General features: G+C 40.4%; 2 protein-coding genes across 2 annotated transcripts in view; both read right to left on the bottom strand.

Moving 5' to 3' along the window:
• The window catches only part of LOC121727921 (myb protein), a 525,795-nt gene that overhangs the window by 319,394 nt on the left and 186,402 nt on the right, over window positions 1-19,999 (bottom strand). The window lies entirely within an intron of this gene.
• LOC121728085 (Down syndrome cell adhesion molecule-like protein Dscam2) overlaps window positions 1-19,999 on the bottom strand; it is a 97,989-nt gene that overhangs the window by 76,083 nt on the left and 1,907 nt on the right. The window contains exon 2 of the mRNA XM_042116191.1: window positions 19,059-19,107. Within this exon, the coding sequence (XP_041972125.1) occupies window positions 19,059-19,107 (49 nt within the window). The remainder of the gene's footprint in view (window positions 1-19,058; window positions 19,108-19,999) is intronic.

Genomic DNA, 19,999 nt, shown 5'->3' with positions numbered 1-19,999 from the left:
TTCTAGACTAGCACGAGTCGGCGCATGAGTACCGAAAACTATTCCACCTCAATTTTTTATGCGATCCTCTTCAAATTGCCCTCCTGATGATATAAATGCATGTTGCCAGGGCGCAACCCGGTGCCATATTAAACAAACATTGTTTAAACAATTGCAAGGAATTGTTATTTTTCAACCGAAAAATTTTTTTTTATATTCTTTATTAAAATACCAATAAAAAAGGTCCTATGACTTTTTACGATAAAGTTAATATTTTTAAAGGTTCGAAAAACCTCAAATTTGGGTACTTTCGACCGATGAAAAATATATTTAAAAAAATAATAATGTCTAAGTAATATATATTTTTAACCCCCGACAAAAACGAGGGGTGTTATAAGTTTGAAGTGTCTGTCTGTCGGTCTGTCTGTCTGTCTGTCTGTCTGTCTGTGGCATCGTAGCATCCAAACGGGTGGACCGATTTTGATCTAGTTTTTTTTGTTTGAAAGCTGACTTAACTGAGAGTGTTCCTAGCTATAACTCATCATCATCAGCCTGCTCCGTGCTGAAAAATCGCGGTTCATCTGGTTCGTGAAGGGCCGATTAGCAACTTGCAGTCGTTTGGTGGGTGTGATTGCATTCTAGTTCATAAATGTCACGCATTTATGTATATTTACACATTAATGGAAAATTGACCTGGTGCTGCTGCTTCACCTGGTAATCAATAGGATACCCAGCTCCTCACCAACTAAGAGCAATGGTTTCATGTTTGGGCTCATTTTAATTGCGACAAGTAGTAAGACGTAGATAACCAATAAATTTTTGCATGCTGCTGCTGCAGCATCACCTGGATTCTATGGGAGCCGAGCTCCATATGAACCCAAAGTGGAGGTTTCATGTTTGGATTCATATTGAAGGCCTCATCCAAAAGGACATTCCTAGATGGTATTCATTGGGATATAATATTATAATCCTGTTCTATCAACAGAACAGAATTTTTCTGCACTATAACCAACACAGGTTTAAAAAGCATGAAATAAAATTAAATTAAGAAATTTAAAAAAACCCCCGCCAAACAACTTTAAAAAGTAATGAAATAATATTATATTTTACTGACTTTAAGTTTAAATAATTCCTAAGTGTAAAGTGATATTTTAGTCCATAATTGTTGTCAAGGTATGTCGGGGGACCGCTAATGTAGATGTTTGATTTCACATAACATTATAGTTTAAGGGTCAGTTTTCAGCGAACCAAATCGAGACAATCAGTGACATGGCGATACATTGGGATATAAAATAATGATCCTGTTCTATCAACAGAACAGAATTATTCTGCACTATAACCAACACAGGTTTAAAAAGCATGAAATAAAATTAAATTAAGAAATTTAAAAAAACCCCCGCCAAACGACTTTAAAAAGTAATGAAATAATATTATATTTTACTGACTTTAAGTTTAAATAATTCCTAAGTGTCCATAATTGTTGTCAAGGTATGTCGGGGGACCGCTAATGTAGATGTTTGATTTTACATAACATTATAGTTTAAGGGTCAGTTTTCAGCGAACCAAATCGAGACAATCAGTGACATGGCGATACAAAATGCAAAAGACACTGTTGGCGGTCCCCCGACACACCGTGACAACAATTATGGACTAACATATCACTTTACACTTAGGAATTATTTAAACTTAAAGTCAGTAAAATATAATATTATTTCATTACTTTTTAAAGTTGTTTGGCGGGGGTTTTTTAAATTTCTTAATTTATTTTTTTTAATTCTATATACAATAGTTAATAATATTGTTAATAAAAATTTCAAAAATTTCATTGTTTATATCTTTTTTAACCCCCGACAAAAAAGAGGGGTGTTATAAGTTTGACGTGTCTGTCTGTCTGTCTGTCTGTCTGTCTGTTTGTCTGTGTGTGTATCTGTCCGTGGCATCGTAGCATCCAAACGGGTGGACCGATTTTGATCTAGTTTTTTTTGTTTGAAAGCTGACCTGATCGAAAGTGTTCTTAGCTATAATTCATCATCATCAGCCTGCTCAGTGCTGGACAATCAGGGTTTATCTGGTTCATGAAAGGCCGTTAGCAACTTGTAGTCGTTTGCTGTGTTTTATATTTCATTCTAATGCTTGACATTTGTGAATATCAATATACGTATACACATATTAATGAAAAGTTTACCTGGTGCTGCAGCAGCACCTGGTAATCAATAGAGATTGTGTTGACAACTATCGGCCTATTTCGGTTCTAACGACCTTATCCAAAATTATGGAAAAGCTCTTGAACACACGATTGATGAGCTATTTCAAGCAGGAACATCTGATTTCACAGTCTCAATTTGGATTCCAATCAAAAAGGTCTACCACTGATGCGGTTACACGCCTTGTTGATAACCTGGCCTCAAACATGGATAAAGGCAAAAAATGTGTTGGGATATTCCTAGATCTAGCCAAGGCGTTTGACACCGTTCATATACCCACCTTATTAAGTAAATTGGAGTCCTTGGGCATTCGAGGAATTCCACTTAAGATGTTTCGTAGTTTTCTTACTGACAGACTCCAACAAGTAAAAATCGGTGATAACCTTAGTTCCTACCAATCAATGACATTTGGAGTTCCGCAGGGCAGTGTTCTAGGCCCAAGTCTCTTCTTAGTCTATATAAATGACCTCTGCAATTACAAGCCCCATCATGGAAACATTTACTCATATGCAGATGATACTGCTCTAACTTTTACAGGAGAGACCTGGGCAGAAACACGCAGAAATGCTGAGAAAGGACTCAGGAATGTTATAGCTTGGCTACATAAAAACTTTCTTACTTTGAATATTAAAAAAACAAAATATTTAACATTTAGCATAACAAAAAAGACTAAACCTGCGTCCACCTTCAACTTAAAAGCACATACCTGTGGAATCGAATCCGGTTTATCCTCATGTAGTTGCCTAACGCTGGCAAAAGTCCGTGAGATTAAATATCTAGGTGTCCAGCTTGATGATGCTCTGTCCTGGAATGCTCACATCAATCTGCTTTCAGCACGAACACGAAAATTAATTTGGGTATTTAAAAACTTACGTGACATCGCCAAACCTCAACTACTCAAAACTATATATCTCGCACTAGCTCAATCTATATTGGGCTATTGTATTACTGCTTGGGGAGGCGCATGTAAAACTAAAATGATAAAAGTTGAACGCGCACAACGGTCTCTACTCAAAGTTATTTTTAAAAAACCGTATAGATATCCCACCAGCAAACTTTACGAATGTTCACAAGTTTTATCGATCAGACGTTTGTATATTCTAAATGTCACATTATACAAACACTCTGAGCTCACATATGATCCTGATATACATACCAAACGAAGATCAGATAAGGTATGCAGTATACCTGAACACAAAACTGTGTTTTATACGCGTCATATATCCTTCCTTGCATCATATATCTACAATAGAATAAATAAATTAATAAATATCTACGACAAAACACGCAACAAATGTAAAACTCTCGTTAAAAAATGGCTCCTTACACTAAATTACAATGAATCAGAAGACCTAATAAAAATTATAAATTAGTATAATATTCCATATAATATGTGTATATGTGTATTTATCATAATATCATGTATTAAGACTTAAGTATATGTATGTATATTGTTAATAATATAATATTATTCTTATAAAAATATAAAACTATAACAAAATATATTACTTACATAAAAATATTAATACACATAATATACAAACATCACACACACACCCACCCACACACCCCCACACACACACACACACACACGCGCGCGCGCGCGCGCTCACACACACACACACACACACACACACACACACACACACACAAACACACACACACACGAACACACACTCGCGCGAACGTACACCTTTTACTGTATCTGCGGGTGGAACCTGGAGTCCTGAAATACAGGGTCACCTAGTTTAGGCTCCAGTTCACACAAAGATTTAGCTATTGAGTATAATATTTCATGTACCTAATTATCTTGTAAGTTCCTGTTGTGTGAAGAATAAAACATTTTTATTATTATTATTTATTAATAGGATATCCAACTCCTCGCCAACTTAGAGCAAAGGTTTCGTGTTTGGGCTCATTTTAATTGCGACAACCAGTAAGAAGTAAATAGACTGTAAATATTTACGTGCTGCTGCTGCAGCATCACCTGGATTCTATAGGAACCGAGCTTAGTATGAACCCAAAGTGGAGGTTTCATGTTTGGGCTCATATTAACGGCCTCATCGAAAAGGACATTGATAGATGGTAATCATGAGAATAATATGATTCTGTTGATAGGAATTATTCTGCACTATAACCAACACAAGTTTAAAAAGTACGAAATAAAATTAAATTAAGAAATTTAAAAAAAAAACCCGCCAAACAACTTTAAAAAGTAATGAAATAATATTTACTGCCTTTAAGTTCAAATATTTCCCAAATTGTGTAAAGTAATATTTTAGTCCATAATTGTTGTCAAGGTGTGTCGGGGGACCGCTAATGTAGATGTTTGTTTTCACTTATCATTATAAGTAGTTTAAGGATCTGTCACAGGCCACAGCGAACCGAATCGAGACAATCAGTGACTTGGCGGTTGTAGGTTGTAGTTTACTTGGCGGTCCCCCGACACACCTTGACAACAATTATGGACTAAAATATTACTTTACACAAGTTGGAAAATATTTGAACGTAAAGGCAGTAAATATTATTTCATTACTTTTTAAAGTTGTTTGGCGGGAGTTTTTTTTAATTTATCTTAGCAGAAGTAGACAAAAAATTGTGTTTTTGTATGGGAGCCCCCCTTAAACAATTACTTTATTTTAATTTTATTATTAATTATTAACTACTGTCAAAATGATTGTGTAAAGTCATAATGTGATATAATAATATAGCGATTTAACTGTTTAAGTAAATTTGTGGATGTATACCAAGCTATAAATAGTTAATAAGAAGTACTTACGTTGTTTCAATGTTATGAACCTTGCTAAATAAAATATGCTTAAATTGATCTATATAACTTTCTTTTATTTTCAAGCCCTTTGAATAAATTTAATAAATTAATGAATAATACTATCACTACGTAAAATGTGCTTTAATACTTTGATTAAAATTTACTTTAAGGATGTTTTTATATTTATACTTTCTTTAAAATCTAACACACTCGTGCAAATCTTACTCGTGTTATCACGCACCGTGAGAAGCCAGCATTATAGGTGGACCTATGAAATAGTTAATTTCATAGGTCCACCTATAATGCTGGCTTCTTCTTGGGGTATATCAAGCCCAGCCATGATTCACGAATGAAACATTGCCTGGACATAGCCTGACCAAATTACTTAGGTCCTCTAGAAGATTTCTAGAGGACGTATTAATAACATTATGTGGAGATTATTGTTTAAAGAAGACAGACTCTCTGCTTTTAGTCAATAGTATGACGTAATATATACTGAAATGTTTTCACGCTAGAATGCAGCACCAGCACATACAGTAAACAAAAAGTTATGTTCGAGGGCTGACAACGTTTCTGTCCATTTTCTGATATGACATGTGCATTGTGCAGCGTGTCGAATATTAATTGTCGCATTATTTACTGTCTCTGCTAGTACCGCCCTCTGCCTAATCTGCCCTGCCCACCTTTGCCTAATGCCTAATACTCCCTATTTATATGACGAGATAATATAGGCATTTATATAATCTACACACAATTAAACAATCTTGTCTATATTTTGTCTATCAATTAGTGTTACTAGTAACAACTAATTACTAGTGACCGATTCGGAGAATACTCAAACACAAATGAGTCGCGTCGTGTCGTGTCGTGTAGTGCAATTTCACCTTGATAAAATTATTGTTATTACACGTTTGACGTTAACCAATTAAAAGAGCTATTATAAACTGTTCTACAGAGCTTCTGATTGGCTTATTTATTATGGAATGACGGAAAAACCTTAAAATGCCAAGTAGATCCCTTTCAATGAAGTAATTCAATAATAACAAGGTTGTTAATATATTTTTCGTGGAAATTCAAGAGCAGCCATTTATCTGCGATCCCTCCATGTTTTATTATTGCGATAAAGCTGTACAAAGTACATTTTACGACCCTTACACCGAAGATACTCTCTTACATAAGATTTTGTTTCAATATTTATTACATAAAATTATGTTCTATGGGCCACGAGAAGTTGTATAATATTATTTTCAACAAAAAATTAAAACCGACTTCCAAGGTAAAAACAATATTATCATCCAGGTTATAATATGAACTAAAAAGTATTAAATATTTTTTCCTATCTAATAGCACGCCTTTTTCCGAATTCGGCTAAACCTCAAGTCGGTGCCAGATAGCTGAATCTTCAGTTCTCTGACAGAATATTTGAAACTTTTGGAACTGGCACCGACTTCAAAATGATGAAGATTGAGTACAGAAATAGTTGAGGTTTAGCCGAATTCTGAAAATGGCGTGCTATTAGATAGGAAAAATTATTTAATACTTTTTAGTTCATATTATAACCTGGATGTTATTATTGTTTTTACCTTGGAAGTCGGTTTTAATTTTTTGTTGAAAATAACAATTTCACTCTTTTTAGTTACCTAGTAAACCATTGCGTATATTTAATATTCTACGTATCTTAATTCTTATTACAATTTGGTAAGGCGCTGTGGTTGTTGCAACTACGTAAAATGAGTTTTTTTTAATAATGTTTTTTGTAAAAAAAAATGTCATTATTTAAGTATAAAAAAATACCGTTTTAAAATTGAGAAAATTTCCTATACGTAAAATGTGGTCAATATAGAGAACATTACTTTTATAACGATTACCGTGGCATTATCACAAATTAGTTAGACATTCATCAAAATCGGATACAAATTACTTACTGATTAGTGATAACTGATAACACATCTCATGGAACAAACATACGAATTTATATAAGCCCAGGTTAAACTCATCAATCATCACCCATATTTATTTTCTTTCTTCTACAATCTATATTATTATGGTCGACAAAATCATTCCTATCCCTTAAGGCTTAAAGCATCTTTGTAAAACTCACATATTATTTTGTTCTAAGTTCACTTGATTTATAAAACCTATATGAGTTTGGGCACAAAAATGAGGTTAAAATACTCTATCAGCTGTGACACTGAGGACACTGGCCCACTTTTAGTGAAAACATGAATAACGATATATTTTGCACCTATGTATTTTATAAAGTGTGTTAGGCTCTTTGTTTTTTAATGTTATTATGTTTATGGATGTTGACACACATTTGGGTGTGATGTATGATAGTGTCAGTTTGGATTTAAGAGAGCGCACATTTTGATTGTCAAAAGACAAGCCCAATGCACATCTACCTCAGTTCTCAAAAGTCAAATCTTAAAGACTGGCACATTAGTCTTAAGGTGACGCTGCGTTAAAGTAAAAAATCGGTCCACAAACGGCGGAAATAACTGCGAACAAACATAAAAAAAAACATTTATACGGTCGAATTGAGTAAACCTTCTCCTTTTTGGAAGTCAGTTAATCGTTATAATAAAATCGTTTTGGATATGTTTAAGATCACTTGTTTTCTATGAGAGGCCGGCCCGGCCTTTCATAGAAAATAAGCAATTGAACAGCAAAAAATGGAAAGGGCGCTTACGACAAAATGGTTTTTGTCGCGTAATTTAAAAACCATCAATACATTTCATATAAGCTAGGGGCAAATTAAAGTGTATGCTTGAACCAATTTATGTACAAATTTTGGAAGCTTAAATCACTCTCCTTTGTTGGCAAAATAGGAATCCCTTTTTTTACAGAGGTATTTTTGATTGATTATTCTGTATTATAAAAGTTGACCAATCGTGTTATACTATGGGTAATTTAAAGACAAAGAACATGAATGAATACTGACAATGAACTTTAATTTCTTAACTTTAGTCATTGCTGAGAAAAATCGATATCGCTACAGCCAAATTATCAAGGCGTCGCCTTAAGGGGCGGGTAGTGAAAAGGGGAATTACAATATTTATGTATCCTCCTGCTAAAGTAGACTCTGTAATCTGTATACTAAAGCTTCTTTCCACTTTATTTTTAAGTGAAGGCTAGGTTAGCAATGACCACTGATTACTTCTTTCAAGTTGGTACTAATTTACATAAGGGAAACAATATTCTGAGCTATCAATCAACTTTCATAACTATGACGATACAATTTCGCGCTGAACAAACGGGAGCCGAAACTTTGCCGTTTATTCTTTTGTTTCTGCCTCGATAACCTGGAATGAAAATTCTAGGTTTTTAGGTCGACAGATTTGTTCATATATTCTTGTTTATCCATTGAGATAGCGCTGCATTCGATTTTTTGTTTACCAGCAGTTAACAAAGCTTTAATCTTGCTAATGTTTGGATGTTTTGAATGGTGAATGAGTAGCATTACTTGTTAAGGTGAACGCAAATACAGCATCAGTCTATTTTACCCAGGTAATGTACCAGCTGCCTATATTACTTTGGTGGCATTCATTAAAATCAGTGCTAATGAAGCTCTATAATGTAACTAAAAGTTATATGACAGAACTTCATTATAATCCATACTAGTATTATAAAAGCCACAGTGTGTTTGACTGTCTGTTACCTCTTCACGACCAAACCACTAAACTGATTTTGATGAAAGGTACGGATATTGTTTAAGTACCGGGAAAGGATGAAGGATACATTTTATCCCGGTAAAATGTACGATTCCCAGCTACAGAGTTGTGGGTGTCAACTAGTGTGGCAAGCCCCAAAGAAAGACCTTCGAACCGAGCTGAAAGTAAGCCAGGTCAGGCCAAAGACCCACTATAGTCATTTCAGAGAGTATATTACATAGATCAACAAAATTGAAAAAAAAAAAATTGGTGCCTGATAGAAACAAACTTTCTTAGAGACATATTATTATGATAAGGGCACAAAGTTCTTACAGGTACAGCTTTGGTTTTCAGGCACTAAAACTACTGTTGGTCTGTGTTATTAGTATGTGGCAGGGTCTTCAAAAACTTCCGTAGCACGATTTAGAATTGTGCTGTGTTTGGTAAACAATAACACAGAATTACATACAGGGAAAAAGATTAATATTATGATGCTTAAATATATTTACTCTGACCTATAAGGAATTTGAATTGGGAAAGGACAGAGCCAACACAAACCTGTCTTTATTCGTGAAAAATCACATTTTTTGCACAATAGGTCTAAGGCATTCATTAGGGTGATAACTGATAACAATTGCCTGAATTAAGATAAATGAATAGATAGATAAATTCCGTACATTTTTTAATTCGAATTTCTTCGTCTAATTTCTACCGATGCCAAATTGGCTGGTTATTCAAGATTGTAAGTTGTAACTTGTAAGTCTTGTAACCCACCGCCCACGTGAAGTTTGAAGCGTATAGCATTGTTTGACTTTAGACAATAGAATTCCAATTAGATAGATTGATTCAGTATTGTTGTTGGCGACTGGCTGGACAGACCATTCTGTTTTTAAATATTGTATTTTTTACTTTTCTATGTCACATTTTTTCCTTTTGACGTTTTTACTGTTTTTGTGATTTAGTCTATCTTGGAACATTACAGTTGTCGCTTCACTTGGTGTTATCATTTGGTAGTTACAGTTTTCCTCATCTTCGTATCATACAGTCCATCTCTCCCGTCGTTATCATTTGGTCCTTCTTCGCTGTAATTTAGAACCATTATTTTGTCTTCATCGTAGTCTTAAAATCGTCTTAGTTCTAGTTCATTGTCGCCTTAGCGTAGTACTATCATTAATGCGTTGTAGTATCACCTTATTTTACTTTATTTTGTAGTATCCTTCTCTTCACCGTAGCTTATTTTCGTCATTTACTTCACATTACATTTTAATCTTTCGTTTGCGCATTTTTTTTAGAACTTCATCATGTTGACGCGTTCTAAGAGTTCTAGAAAATCCATCGCAGAAGCGGCAACTGCCGAAGCCGAGCAAACCCAGTGCAGTGATCGTTCGCTTCACGACGTTCGCCTGGTTTCGAACACTGGTTCCGAGATTGACCCGGCATCGTTGGCTGGGAGAGTCTTACAGCCCACAGACACAGCGCCTTCCGGCGCGTCGCCAGGGCCCGAGGCAGACGACCATCCCAGCCGGCGCCGAACAGGGGAGGCTTTCTTTCAAAGCACTAACGCGAGTTCTTGCAGTGGTCGAACCGGAAACGAGCGCACGCAGTCTTCGCGCTCTTCAGCAGCCGTAAGGGCAGAAAGGTTGGCCCTGGAGGCGGAGTGCACGCGGCAGCAACTGAAGAGGCAGCGCGAGCTCTCACAACGCGACGCCGAGCGCGACCGCGAACTCGCGCGCCTGGAGGCCGAGGTCGAGCAAGCGGAGCTTCGTGCGAAGCTTGCCGCATCGGAGCTAAAAGATAAGTCTCGTTGTAGTTCTTACTCTAGTTTACGACGTACCGCGTCATGGGTACGCGGGCAAAACATGGCAATTGCAGGTGACAGGCCAGGTAGAACCCCAGCTGTGACTTTGGGAAACACCCAAGGTCCACCCGTACAGCTGGCGGATCTGACCTTCGAGGCCTTGTCACCACGTGCTACCGCCAACCCTTGCCCACCCACACAAATGACGGGTACTAACGGAGGACTACCGAGAGCTGATTCATCGTCCGAACCGATCGCTCGACTCGCCCAAGCCATCAATGCTCTCGCCGACCGCCCTAAAAGACCCGAACTGGTCCCCTTTGCTGGTGAATTAAGCCAATGGCTTGCCTTTAAATCCAGTTACGATAGAAGTAACGCAAATTTTTCCGCAGCGGAAAACATTTCGCGGCTGCAAAACGCGATTCGCGGACCCGCCTACCACTCCGTGGCGTCCTTGCTGTGGACGTCTCTTGACCCTCAGGAGATTATCGACGCCCTGCAGCAGACATACGCCCGGCCGGAAATTCTGGTGGCCCGAGAAATCTCGGACATACGAGGCAGTCCTAAGATAAGTACCCCTGAACATTTAAATGCACTTGCGAACAAACTGCGGAACTTAATTAGTACAATCAAAATTTTAAATCAAAATGACTACTTGTACTCGCCCGAGCTTTTCCGCTCTATTCTATTAAAACTAAACGAGCATACGAGGTCTCGATTTACCGACTTTGCCGCCGCTTGTATGCCTTCGTCTCAAAATATGACAAAATTGGAGACGTTGTCAAAATTTCTTTTAGCGGAGGCGGACAAACAACTTAAATATAACTTTGTATTCGATATTGTTAACGTGACGCCCAGGCCGCCTGTTTATACTACGCACAAAACCTTTCCCAAACGAGTTGAGTCGGTACACGCAACAACGTCCGGCAACTCCGTACCCACTTGTAGTTTTTGCAAGAAAGGACAACACCTCATAAGAGCGTGTCAACCATTCCTTTCTCTATCGGTAAGCGACAGGTGGCAGTGGGTAAAAGACTCAAAAGCGTGTTATCGATGTCTTAAAACTTACCCACACTCGTGGAATAACTGCCGCGGAACTAAACGCTGCGGGGTCGACGGATGTCTCAGACGACACCACGCACTACTTCATGGCCAAACTGACATTACATTACGCGCACCGGCCGACGTGCAGGTAACCAATACCAGTACCAACGTTCAAAGTGCCGTCACAAGCGCCACCATACGTAACAGTAGCGAAACAGAAGCACCGCTACAGATATCTAATACTGACCTCCCACAATTTCCAGAAACTCCGCAGCCCGTCAACTTCCCGCGCGGCCTTCTTAAAATCATTGCGGTCACTATTGAGGGCCCCGACGGCGAGTATGAGACGACGGCACTACTGGACGAGGGCAGTACCGCGACGCTCATCGACAGCGAAGTAGCGACTCGTATCGGTGCTGTTCCCATCCGACAGGAGCGGGTCAGGTTAGAGGGGGTTGGCGATATGTCGAAGGTCGTGGACGTAAGTTATGTCAACTTCTACATCCGTGGTCGCAATAAAACCGAACGACACCTTGTCGAAAACGCAAGGGCCATTAAACCCCTTAATTTACGGGTGCGTAACGATAAAGTGAACGTGGTAAATTACGACCACTTGGCGGCTTTGTCCACCGACCTGACGACAAGCGGCGACCCCCCTTCCATACTTATCGGTGCCCCTGACTGGCATTTGACAGTCAGCCGTGAGGTGCGTTGTGGACGGAAAAATGAACCTGTCGCCTCGAGAACCCTCTTAGGGTGGGTACTCCACGGTGCCTCGTCTAACTCTTCCAAGCCAATGCAATTCGTGAACCAGCTCAACGTTCACCAGCACTGTGACGAGTTGGACGCCTTGATTAAAAGTCAATACGATATTGACTCTTTAGGCATTACAAAAAGCCTACCTCGCCAGAGCGTCGACGATGCACGCGCCGTCAGTATCATTGACGAGTCGGCTCAACGACTGGCGGATGGCAGGTTTGAAGTCGCTTTACCCTGGAAGGAGCACTTACCAAACGTTGTACCCGATAGTTACCCACAAGCGTTGTCCCGCCTTAAGGCTCTTGAAAGGCAAATGTCAAAGGACCCAAAGTTTGAAGTAGCGTTTAGAAAATTTATTACGGATATTCTATCTAAAGGATATGCCGAGGAATGCGAACCTAGTACCTACCACGGAAGCGACCAGCATCGTAGTCGTGTCTTCCATCCGCAGAAAAAGAAGTTGAGAGCCGTTCACGATGCTGCCGCTACGACACGAGGTGTCAGTTTGAACAGCATGTTGTTACAGGGCCCGGACCTCCTGCGATCTTTGATAGATATACTATTCAGGTTTAGAGAAGGGCCCGTAGCTTTAAATGCGGATATAAAGGAGATGTTTCCCCAGATTAAAATAAGTCCTAAAGATAGGGACGCTCAGCGCTTTCTCTGGCGGTCAAACGGAGTGGTACGCGAGTATCGTATGTCGTCGATGATCTTTGGCGCCGTTTGTAGCCCTTTTATAGCGCTCCACCTTAAAGATAAAAACGCTAAAGAATTTCAATCGACTCACCCAGAAGCCTGCAGCGCCATCTTAAACGATCACTACATGGACGACTACCTATCTAGCCATTTTAACATCGCTGACGCAGCACGAATAGCTTCGGAGATAGTCATGGTTCACAAAAATTGCCAATTCGAAATGCGAACGTACCAGACGCATTATCTAAAATTCCAAAAGAACTCCGAAGCGATTGTGATGACGTCTACTTACCCTCTAACAAGGAAGTAGGCGTTCTTGGCGTCAAATGGAATCCCGCCCGAGACACTCTCACCTTTCGGGCGACCACTGAAACGACTGACGAAGCCGTTACCAAACGAATTGTTCTCTCAAATGTGATGAAGCTGTACGACCCTTTAGGTCTTCTCATGCCCATCACAATTTGGGGACGCATTCTTATACAAAAATTATGGCGCGAAGGCGTCGGTTGGGATACGCTACTGCCAAGTAAGTACGTAGAAGAATATAAAGCATGGTGTAAACTCCTAAGGGAAGCCTCCTCTATAGAGGTGCCACGATGCTACCTTCTCAACCTGGAGCGGAGTGACATTCAACTTCATGTCATTTCGGACGGTGGAGAACAAGCATACGCCTGTGTCGCCTTCTGGCGCGTGATGTACACAGATGGCACCGTGTCTGTAGCCCTAATCGGTAGTAAAGCGCGAGTGGCGCCACTGAAGCCGTTATCGATACCCCGATTAGAGCTACAAGCAGCGCTAATTGCATCACGTTTCTCGCAAACAATTAAAAGTGCCCACCGTCTAAAACCGTCGCGGACAATATTTTGGACGGATTCCACTACAGTTTTGAAGTGGATTAGGAGCGACGCGCGTAATTTTAAGCCCTTCGTAGCGCATAGGTTGGGAGAGATAGCGGAACTCTCCAACCCGTCTGATTGGAGATGGCTCCCTACCTCTCTCAACGTGGCTGACGATGCCACGAAGCCTAAAGTTTTGAAACTCGAGGCTAACCATAGATGGTTTTCTGGCCCGCCTTTCCTTTTGCAGACTGAGGACTTTTGGCCAAAGGAAACGCAAGCCAATACCGCGAACCTTTCAGATTCCGAATTAAAGCCAGAAATTGTTGGTCTTCTTACCGAAGAACCTTTTTCAAAATTCCCAGTGCCCGATCCGAGACGTTTTAGTAGTTGGCTGCGCCTTCTGCGATCCACTGCACGCGTTTATCAATTTGCTAGATTGTTTATGTCCAAAATAACTCGTTCGGCTGATCTTAATTCTTCAATTTTCATGTCCATAGGTCCAGGGAGCACCACGTCCCTTCTTCAACTTCTAGAGTCCGACCTCGCCTGGGCGGAGAAGACATTATTGAGACACTCGCAATGGGATTGCTTCGCCGAAGAAATCACACACCTGCGGGCCTCGCAGCCCCTTCCCAAAGCCAGCCGAATAGCGTCTCTCTGTGCGTTCCTGGACAAAGATAACCTCCTGCGGGCGGACACCCGCATCAAATTGGCATTAACGGCTACCGAAGACGTAAAAGCCCCAATAATATTGGACGGTCGGAGCCACATCGTGCGATTATTAATAATGGAACTCCACGTAAAGATGGGACACGGGTTTGACGAAACTGTTCTCAACGAGCTTCGACAAAGATACCGAATTACTAACGCTAGAAAAACCATTAAAAGCGTCTCGAGCTCTTGCGCTGGGTGTCGAAGATTTAAGGGTCGCCCGGTCCTACCACCAACTGGAGACCTGCCCCTGGAGAGGCTGAACCACCACACAAGACCATTCACGTTCACTGGCCTAGACTATTTTGGTCCGTTCGCCGTAGCTGTGGGCCGTCGTCAAGAAAAAAGGTACGTCGCCCTTTTCACATGCCTAGTCACGAGGGCTATACACCTGGAAGTGGTTACAACGTTATCTGCCGACGCCGCAATAACGAGCCTAAGGCGGTTCATCGCTCGAAGAGGATCGCCCAAGCAAATCCTCTCTGACAACGGAACGAATTTTGTCGGTGCAAGCAAAGAAATGAGAAAACTCCACGGTGGCCCCGTTATTGACTTCGCTACGAATGGAAGAATACGATGGCGCTTCATCCCCCCGGCCGCGCCTTTTATGGGGGGGGCCTGGGAACGGTTAGTGCGCACCGTGAAGAACGCGCTCAAGACAACTCTCAAAAACAGGTCCCTCCCCAAAGAGGACACATTCAGAACATTGCTCTTAGAGGCTGAGGCAATCGTCAACTCCCGGCCACTGACGTACGTCCCCACGGCGACCGACGCTCCAGAAGCGATAACACCATTCCACTTTCTAATAGGCACGTCATCGGTGGTTCCTTGGACTAACGACCTGACAGATGGGGAGTTTTCACAACGCCAGGAGTGGCGGAAGGCACTTCGGCTGGCGGACCACTTCTGGGCTCGATGGCTGCGGGAGTACCTGCCAACGCTGAGAGAGAAACTGAAGGAGTCCCAACCATATCAAGACATAAAGGAGGGGGACGTGGTGCTGATCGTGGACCCTACCCTTCCGCGCGGCTTGTGGCCGCTAGCCAGGGTCTTGAGGACGTACCCCGGTCAGGACGGTCGAGTCCGCGTAGCGGACCTCCTCACAAAGGGAGGTACGCTGCGCCGACCGGCTAGAAAATTAATTGTACTGGAGGCCCAGCCAGTCGCCACCGAGTTTTAGTGTCCCACTGGGGGCGGGTATGTTGGCGACTGGCTGGACAGACCATTCTGTTTTTAAATATTGTATTTTTTACTTTTCTATGTCACATTTTTTCCTTTTGACGTTTTTACTGTTTTTGTGATTTAGTCTATCTTGGAACATTACAGTTGTCGCTTCACTTGGTGTTATCATTTGGTAGTTACAGTTTTCCTCATCTTCGTATCATACAGTCCATCTCTCCCGTCGTTATCAATTGTATTGTTCCGGACTCAATCATTTCAAACTAAAATCTACACTCATATTATAAATGCGAAAGTGTGTCTGTCTGTCGGTTACCTCTTCACGTTTAACCGAACCGATTTTGCTGAAATTAGGTAGGGAGATACGAGTACTGGGAAAGGACATACTTTTTATGTCGGAAAAATGAATGGCGAATATTGGCGCAACGGAGTTGCGGGCGTCATCTAGTCTTGAATAAATCTGATTCTGTATTTTCCTCATACTATTAGGGAACAAGATTCTAAAGATAATTTATTACAATCATGTTTTCACGCTAGACGGCAGCACCAGTACGGACAGTAAACAAAAAGTTGACAAAAAGAAACGGTTTCCAACGTTTCTGTCAATATTCTAAGAGCCAACCCACACGTACCACAACCACACCACGTGGTCGGGCGTATATTTCGTATTGTTAATGAACAGCGGGGCTAAAATGGTAACGTTTCGCAATTCCTCCAGAAAATTAATTCTCAAAACTATCGAACAGACAAATGTCAAATTAGTACAAATTGTGCAACTTACTAGACATAATATTATAAGTGATTTTTAAAAAACGAATCATACTTATGATTTTTTTTTTAAATCCCTCTGCTTGCAATTCATATGCCTAATTTGATATTTGTCAGTTTGACAGTTTTGACAATTCATTTTCTGGAGGAATTGCAAAATGTTACCATTTTAGCCCCGCTGGACTATTCACATGTACCACATTTTGCAGTCGTTGTCGACCACTTGTGTGATACCGACCACATCGCAACCACAAGCGAACTGGTGGCCGACCACATCGCAACCACAACGTTGCGTCGATGCAATGACAGTGCGCGCACACCGCCCGCGCTCTTCCCTCCCTCCGTTTCATTGACTTTCGTACCACATCGCAACTACTGGCGACAACGCAACCACGTCGACATTTTGTCGGTATTCGGTACCACAGTCCACAACGCAACTACAAAAAGCTGCAGCGACACCATTCACACGTAACCACTGCTTGACGGCATTTTGTCGTTGCGTGGTGTGGTTGTGGTACGTGTGGTTGGTCCTAATAATATAACGTGTGGAACATGTCCGATTTTGGTCGGATTTTACCTTATATTTGCTAGTAGCGCCCTCTGCTCCTTTGCGTAAAATTCTCTATTTCTATCACGGGACAATGTATTCATTTATAACTATACACAATTAAGCTGCTTTGTCTATTTGTCTATCCCAACATATTGTATTTTGATCGGATTATTTACCGCATGTACTTACACTGTACAGTTTCTGCTACCTTTTCCAATATATTTCCGACTTTGACGATTTGACGACCTCTGTGGCTCAGTGGGTGGGCTGTCGGTAGCTCAAGCCGGGGGTCGCGGGTTCGAATCCCGCCGACGGAACAAAAAGTTTCCAAAAGTTCATGGGTGTGTAATAAATATGTGTATGATATAATAAAAATCTTAAATATATGTATAGTATAAAAGTATTAAATATATTTCCGTTGTCTGGTACCCGTAACACAAGTCCTTCAGGTACTCAGCACGGGGCCAGACTGACGTGGTGTGAAGCGTCCATAGATATTATTATATTATTAATTGAACATGTATTTCCACCAAGAAGTGACAGTACATTCAATATCATATTACAGGGTAAATTGTAACATTCCCCGTTTTTTATATAAAGTAAGATGGCAAACGAGCACGCGGGTCACCTGATGGAAAACAACTACCGTCGCCCATGGACACTCGCATCATTAGAAGAGCTGCAAGTGCGTTGCCAAGGCCGTTATTAGGGTAATTGCCTGACATGGCCCGACAAAATTACGTAGGTTATCCACAATTGTTCATTATTAGCCGAATTAATATAATCCTATTAAAACACGTGGGTCTGTATTGTCTTTAGTTTAATCGTATTAGGATATTGTATGATGTATCCCTTTGTGCTCTCATTCCCGTTATTTTAATCTCAATTAGGTAATTCTAAATGTAACAATATATATTTATGGTTAAATTATACTTTTGTTGAATGTTAAAGCTATTTAAGACATGAGCGAATAAAGTGGGTAACTAATAATCTATAATATAAAAATGAGTCGCTGAATGTGTTGCTAAGCGCAAAACTCGAGAACGGTTGGACCGATTTCGCTAATTATTATTTTAAAATATTCCTTGAAGTACGAGGCTGGTTCTTACGGAGAGAAAAATTCTAAAAAAAAAATTAAATTTCCTGAAAAAGTCTAAAAACTCTTATATATAAAAATGGATTTTCAAATGTGTTAGTCGCGCTAAAATTCGAAAACGGCTGAACCGATTGGGCTGATTTTAGTCTTAAAATATTCGTAGAAGTCCAGGGAAGGTTTTAAAGTGACACGAAGTTCACCGGGACAGCTAGTTTACAATAAAAAGATAATTACATTTTTTTTCAATCAAAAAACAAACCGTTTTTTATGAAATAAGAGGGCAAACGAGCAAACGGGTCACCTGATGGAAAGCAACTTCCGTTGCACATGCACACTCGCAACATCAGAAGAGCTGCAGGTGCGTTGCCGGCCTTTTAAGAGGGAATAGGGGAGGGTAAGGCAGGGAATAGGGAAGGGTAGGGAAGGGAATAGGGTAAACTCACTCACTCGGCGAAACACAGCGCAAGCGCTGTTTCACGCTGGTTTCTGTGAGCCCGTGGTATTTCTCCGGTCGAGCTGGCCCATTCCTGCCGAAGTATTGCTCTACCACGTAAAATTACATGCTCTACCTTGTAATTTAATTATATTTTCATGATATACAAGGTGTAACAAAACTAAGTGATAATACTTTAGGGTGTATACGTGTTCCTTGTAGAGAGTTTACTGTAATAGTAGCATCGGTGAAATACCATTTTTTGTGATTTATATGGCCAAGCGTCCCAGTGTCACGAGTTTCCCCATACAAAAGTTTCTCCATACAAAAGTAAAAAAATTTTTTCTCTTTCAGCGCTGCTACTTTTACAGTGAACTCTCTATAAGGAAGACGTACACACCCTAAAGTATTATTACTAAGTTTTGTTACATCTGGCCATATTACATTACGAGTATTTTTAAACCAAATCATTTTCTCGGTTGTGAGGCCTCTATTTATGCAAAAATGTCAATTTTCAAATTGTTACTCACTTCTTCCACTTATGTCTTCAATATTAATTATTTTCAATCAATTTTAACTCACCTTTGAAGCTGCTCTGATATTTTTCGTCTGTCGATACCAGTCGTTATATCTGAAATATAAATGTTATATTGTTAGAACCATGAATATAATGACGTTACTTTATAATTATAAAGATATATTTTATAAAGATTAATCTGTTGAACCCTTTTTGAACCCATCAATCTCCAAACGGCAGCCGGCTGCCGCATAACAATTGAAAATCTAGTATCTATGATACCCACGATGAAGGTGCTACGCAATTTCTTTACAGTATTCATTTAAAAAATATCAAGTATACAATAGTTTTGCTGGTTCATAAAAAATATTACAGTGAGTTGCCAGCGTTTTCTCTTTCATACATAAAGCCTTATTTGTTTGAATAAAAATATTTACTATCACATTGCCAGTGACATAAGCAAGTTCTGGGTTGCACTCAGCAACAACTGGCAACTGGGAGTGATAGCAGAAGTGAAAAAGACGTGGGAGAGCCATGCTTTGGCACGAATGGGCCGGGCTCACAGATAACCGGCGTGAAACAGCGCTTGCGCTGTGTTTCGCCGAGTGAGTGAGTTTACCGTAGGCCCAATCCTCTACCCTTTTCCCTTCCCTACCCTCTCCTATTTCCTTCCCTACCCTCCCCTATTCCCTTCCCTTCCCATCCTTACCCTCCCCTGTTACCCTATTCCCTCTTAAAACGCCGGCAACGCACCTGCAGCTTTTCTGATGCTGCGAGTGTGCGAGAGAGATGATGTGACCCGTTTGCTCGTTTGCCCCCTTATTTCATAAAAAAAAAGAAACAGATTAGTCACACAAGATTTTCACGCAACCGTCATCCACCCCGCACCGGCAGAATTCTCAGTCTTACGAATTTTTATCGGGTCACAGGCTCTCCAAAAATGCGTTATGGGACTTTTCGCTTCAAAATAATATATTCCTTCACCCTATCTTACGGTCTACACTTT

This window comes from Aricia agestis, chromosome 6 (assembly GCF_905147365.1).
Source record: "Aricia agestis chromosome 6, ilAriAges1.1, whole genome shotgun sequence".
Classification (NCBI taxonomy): Eukaryota; Metazoa; Arthropoda; class Insecta; order Lepidoptera; family Lycaenidae; genus Aricia; species Aricia agestis.
The sequence above is the reverse complement of the archived record's forward strand: the minus strand, read 5'-3'. Positions and strand labels throughout refer to the sequence as shown.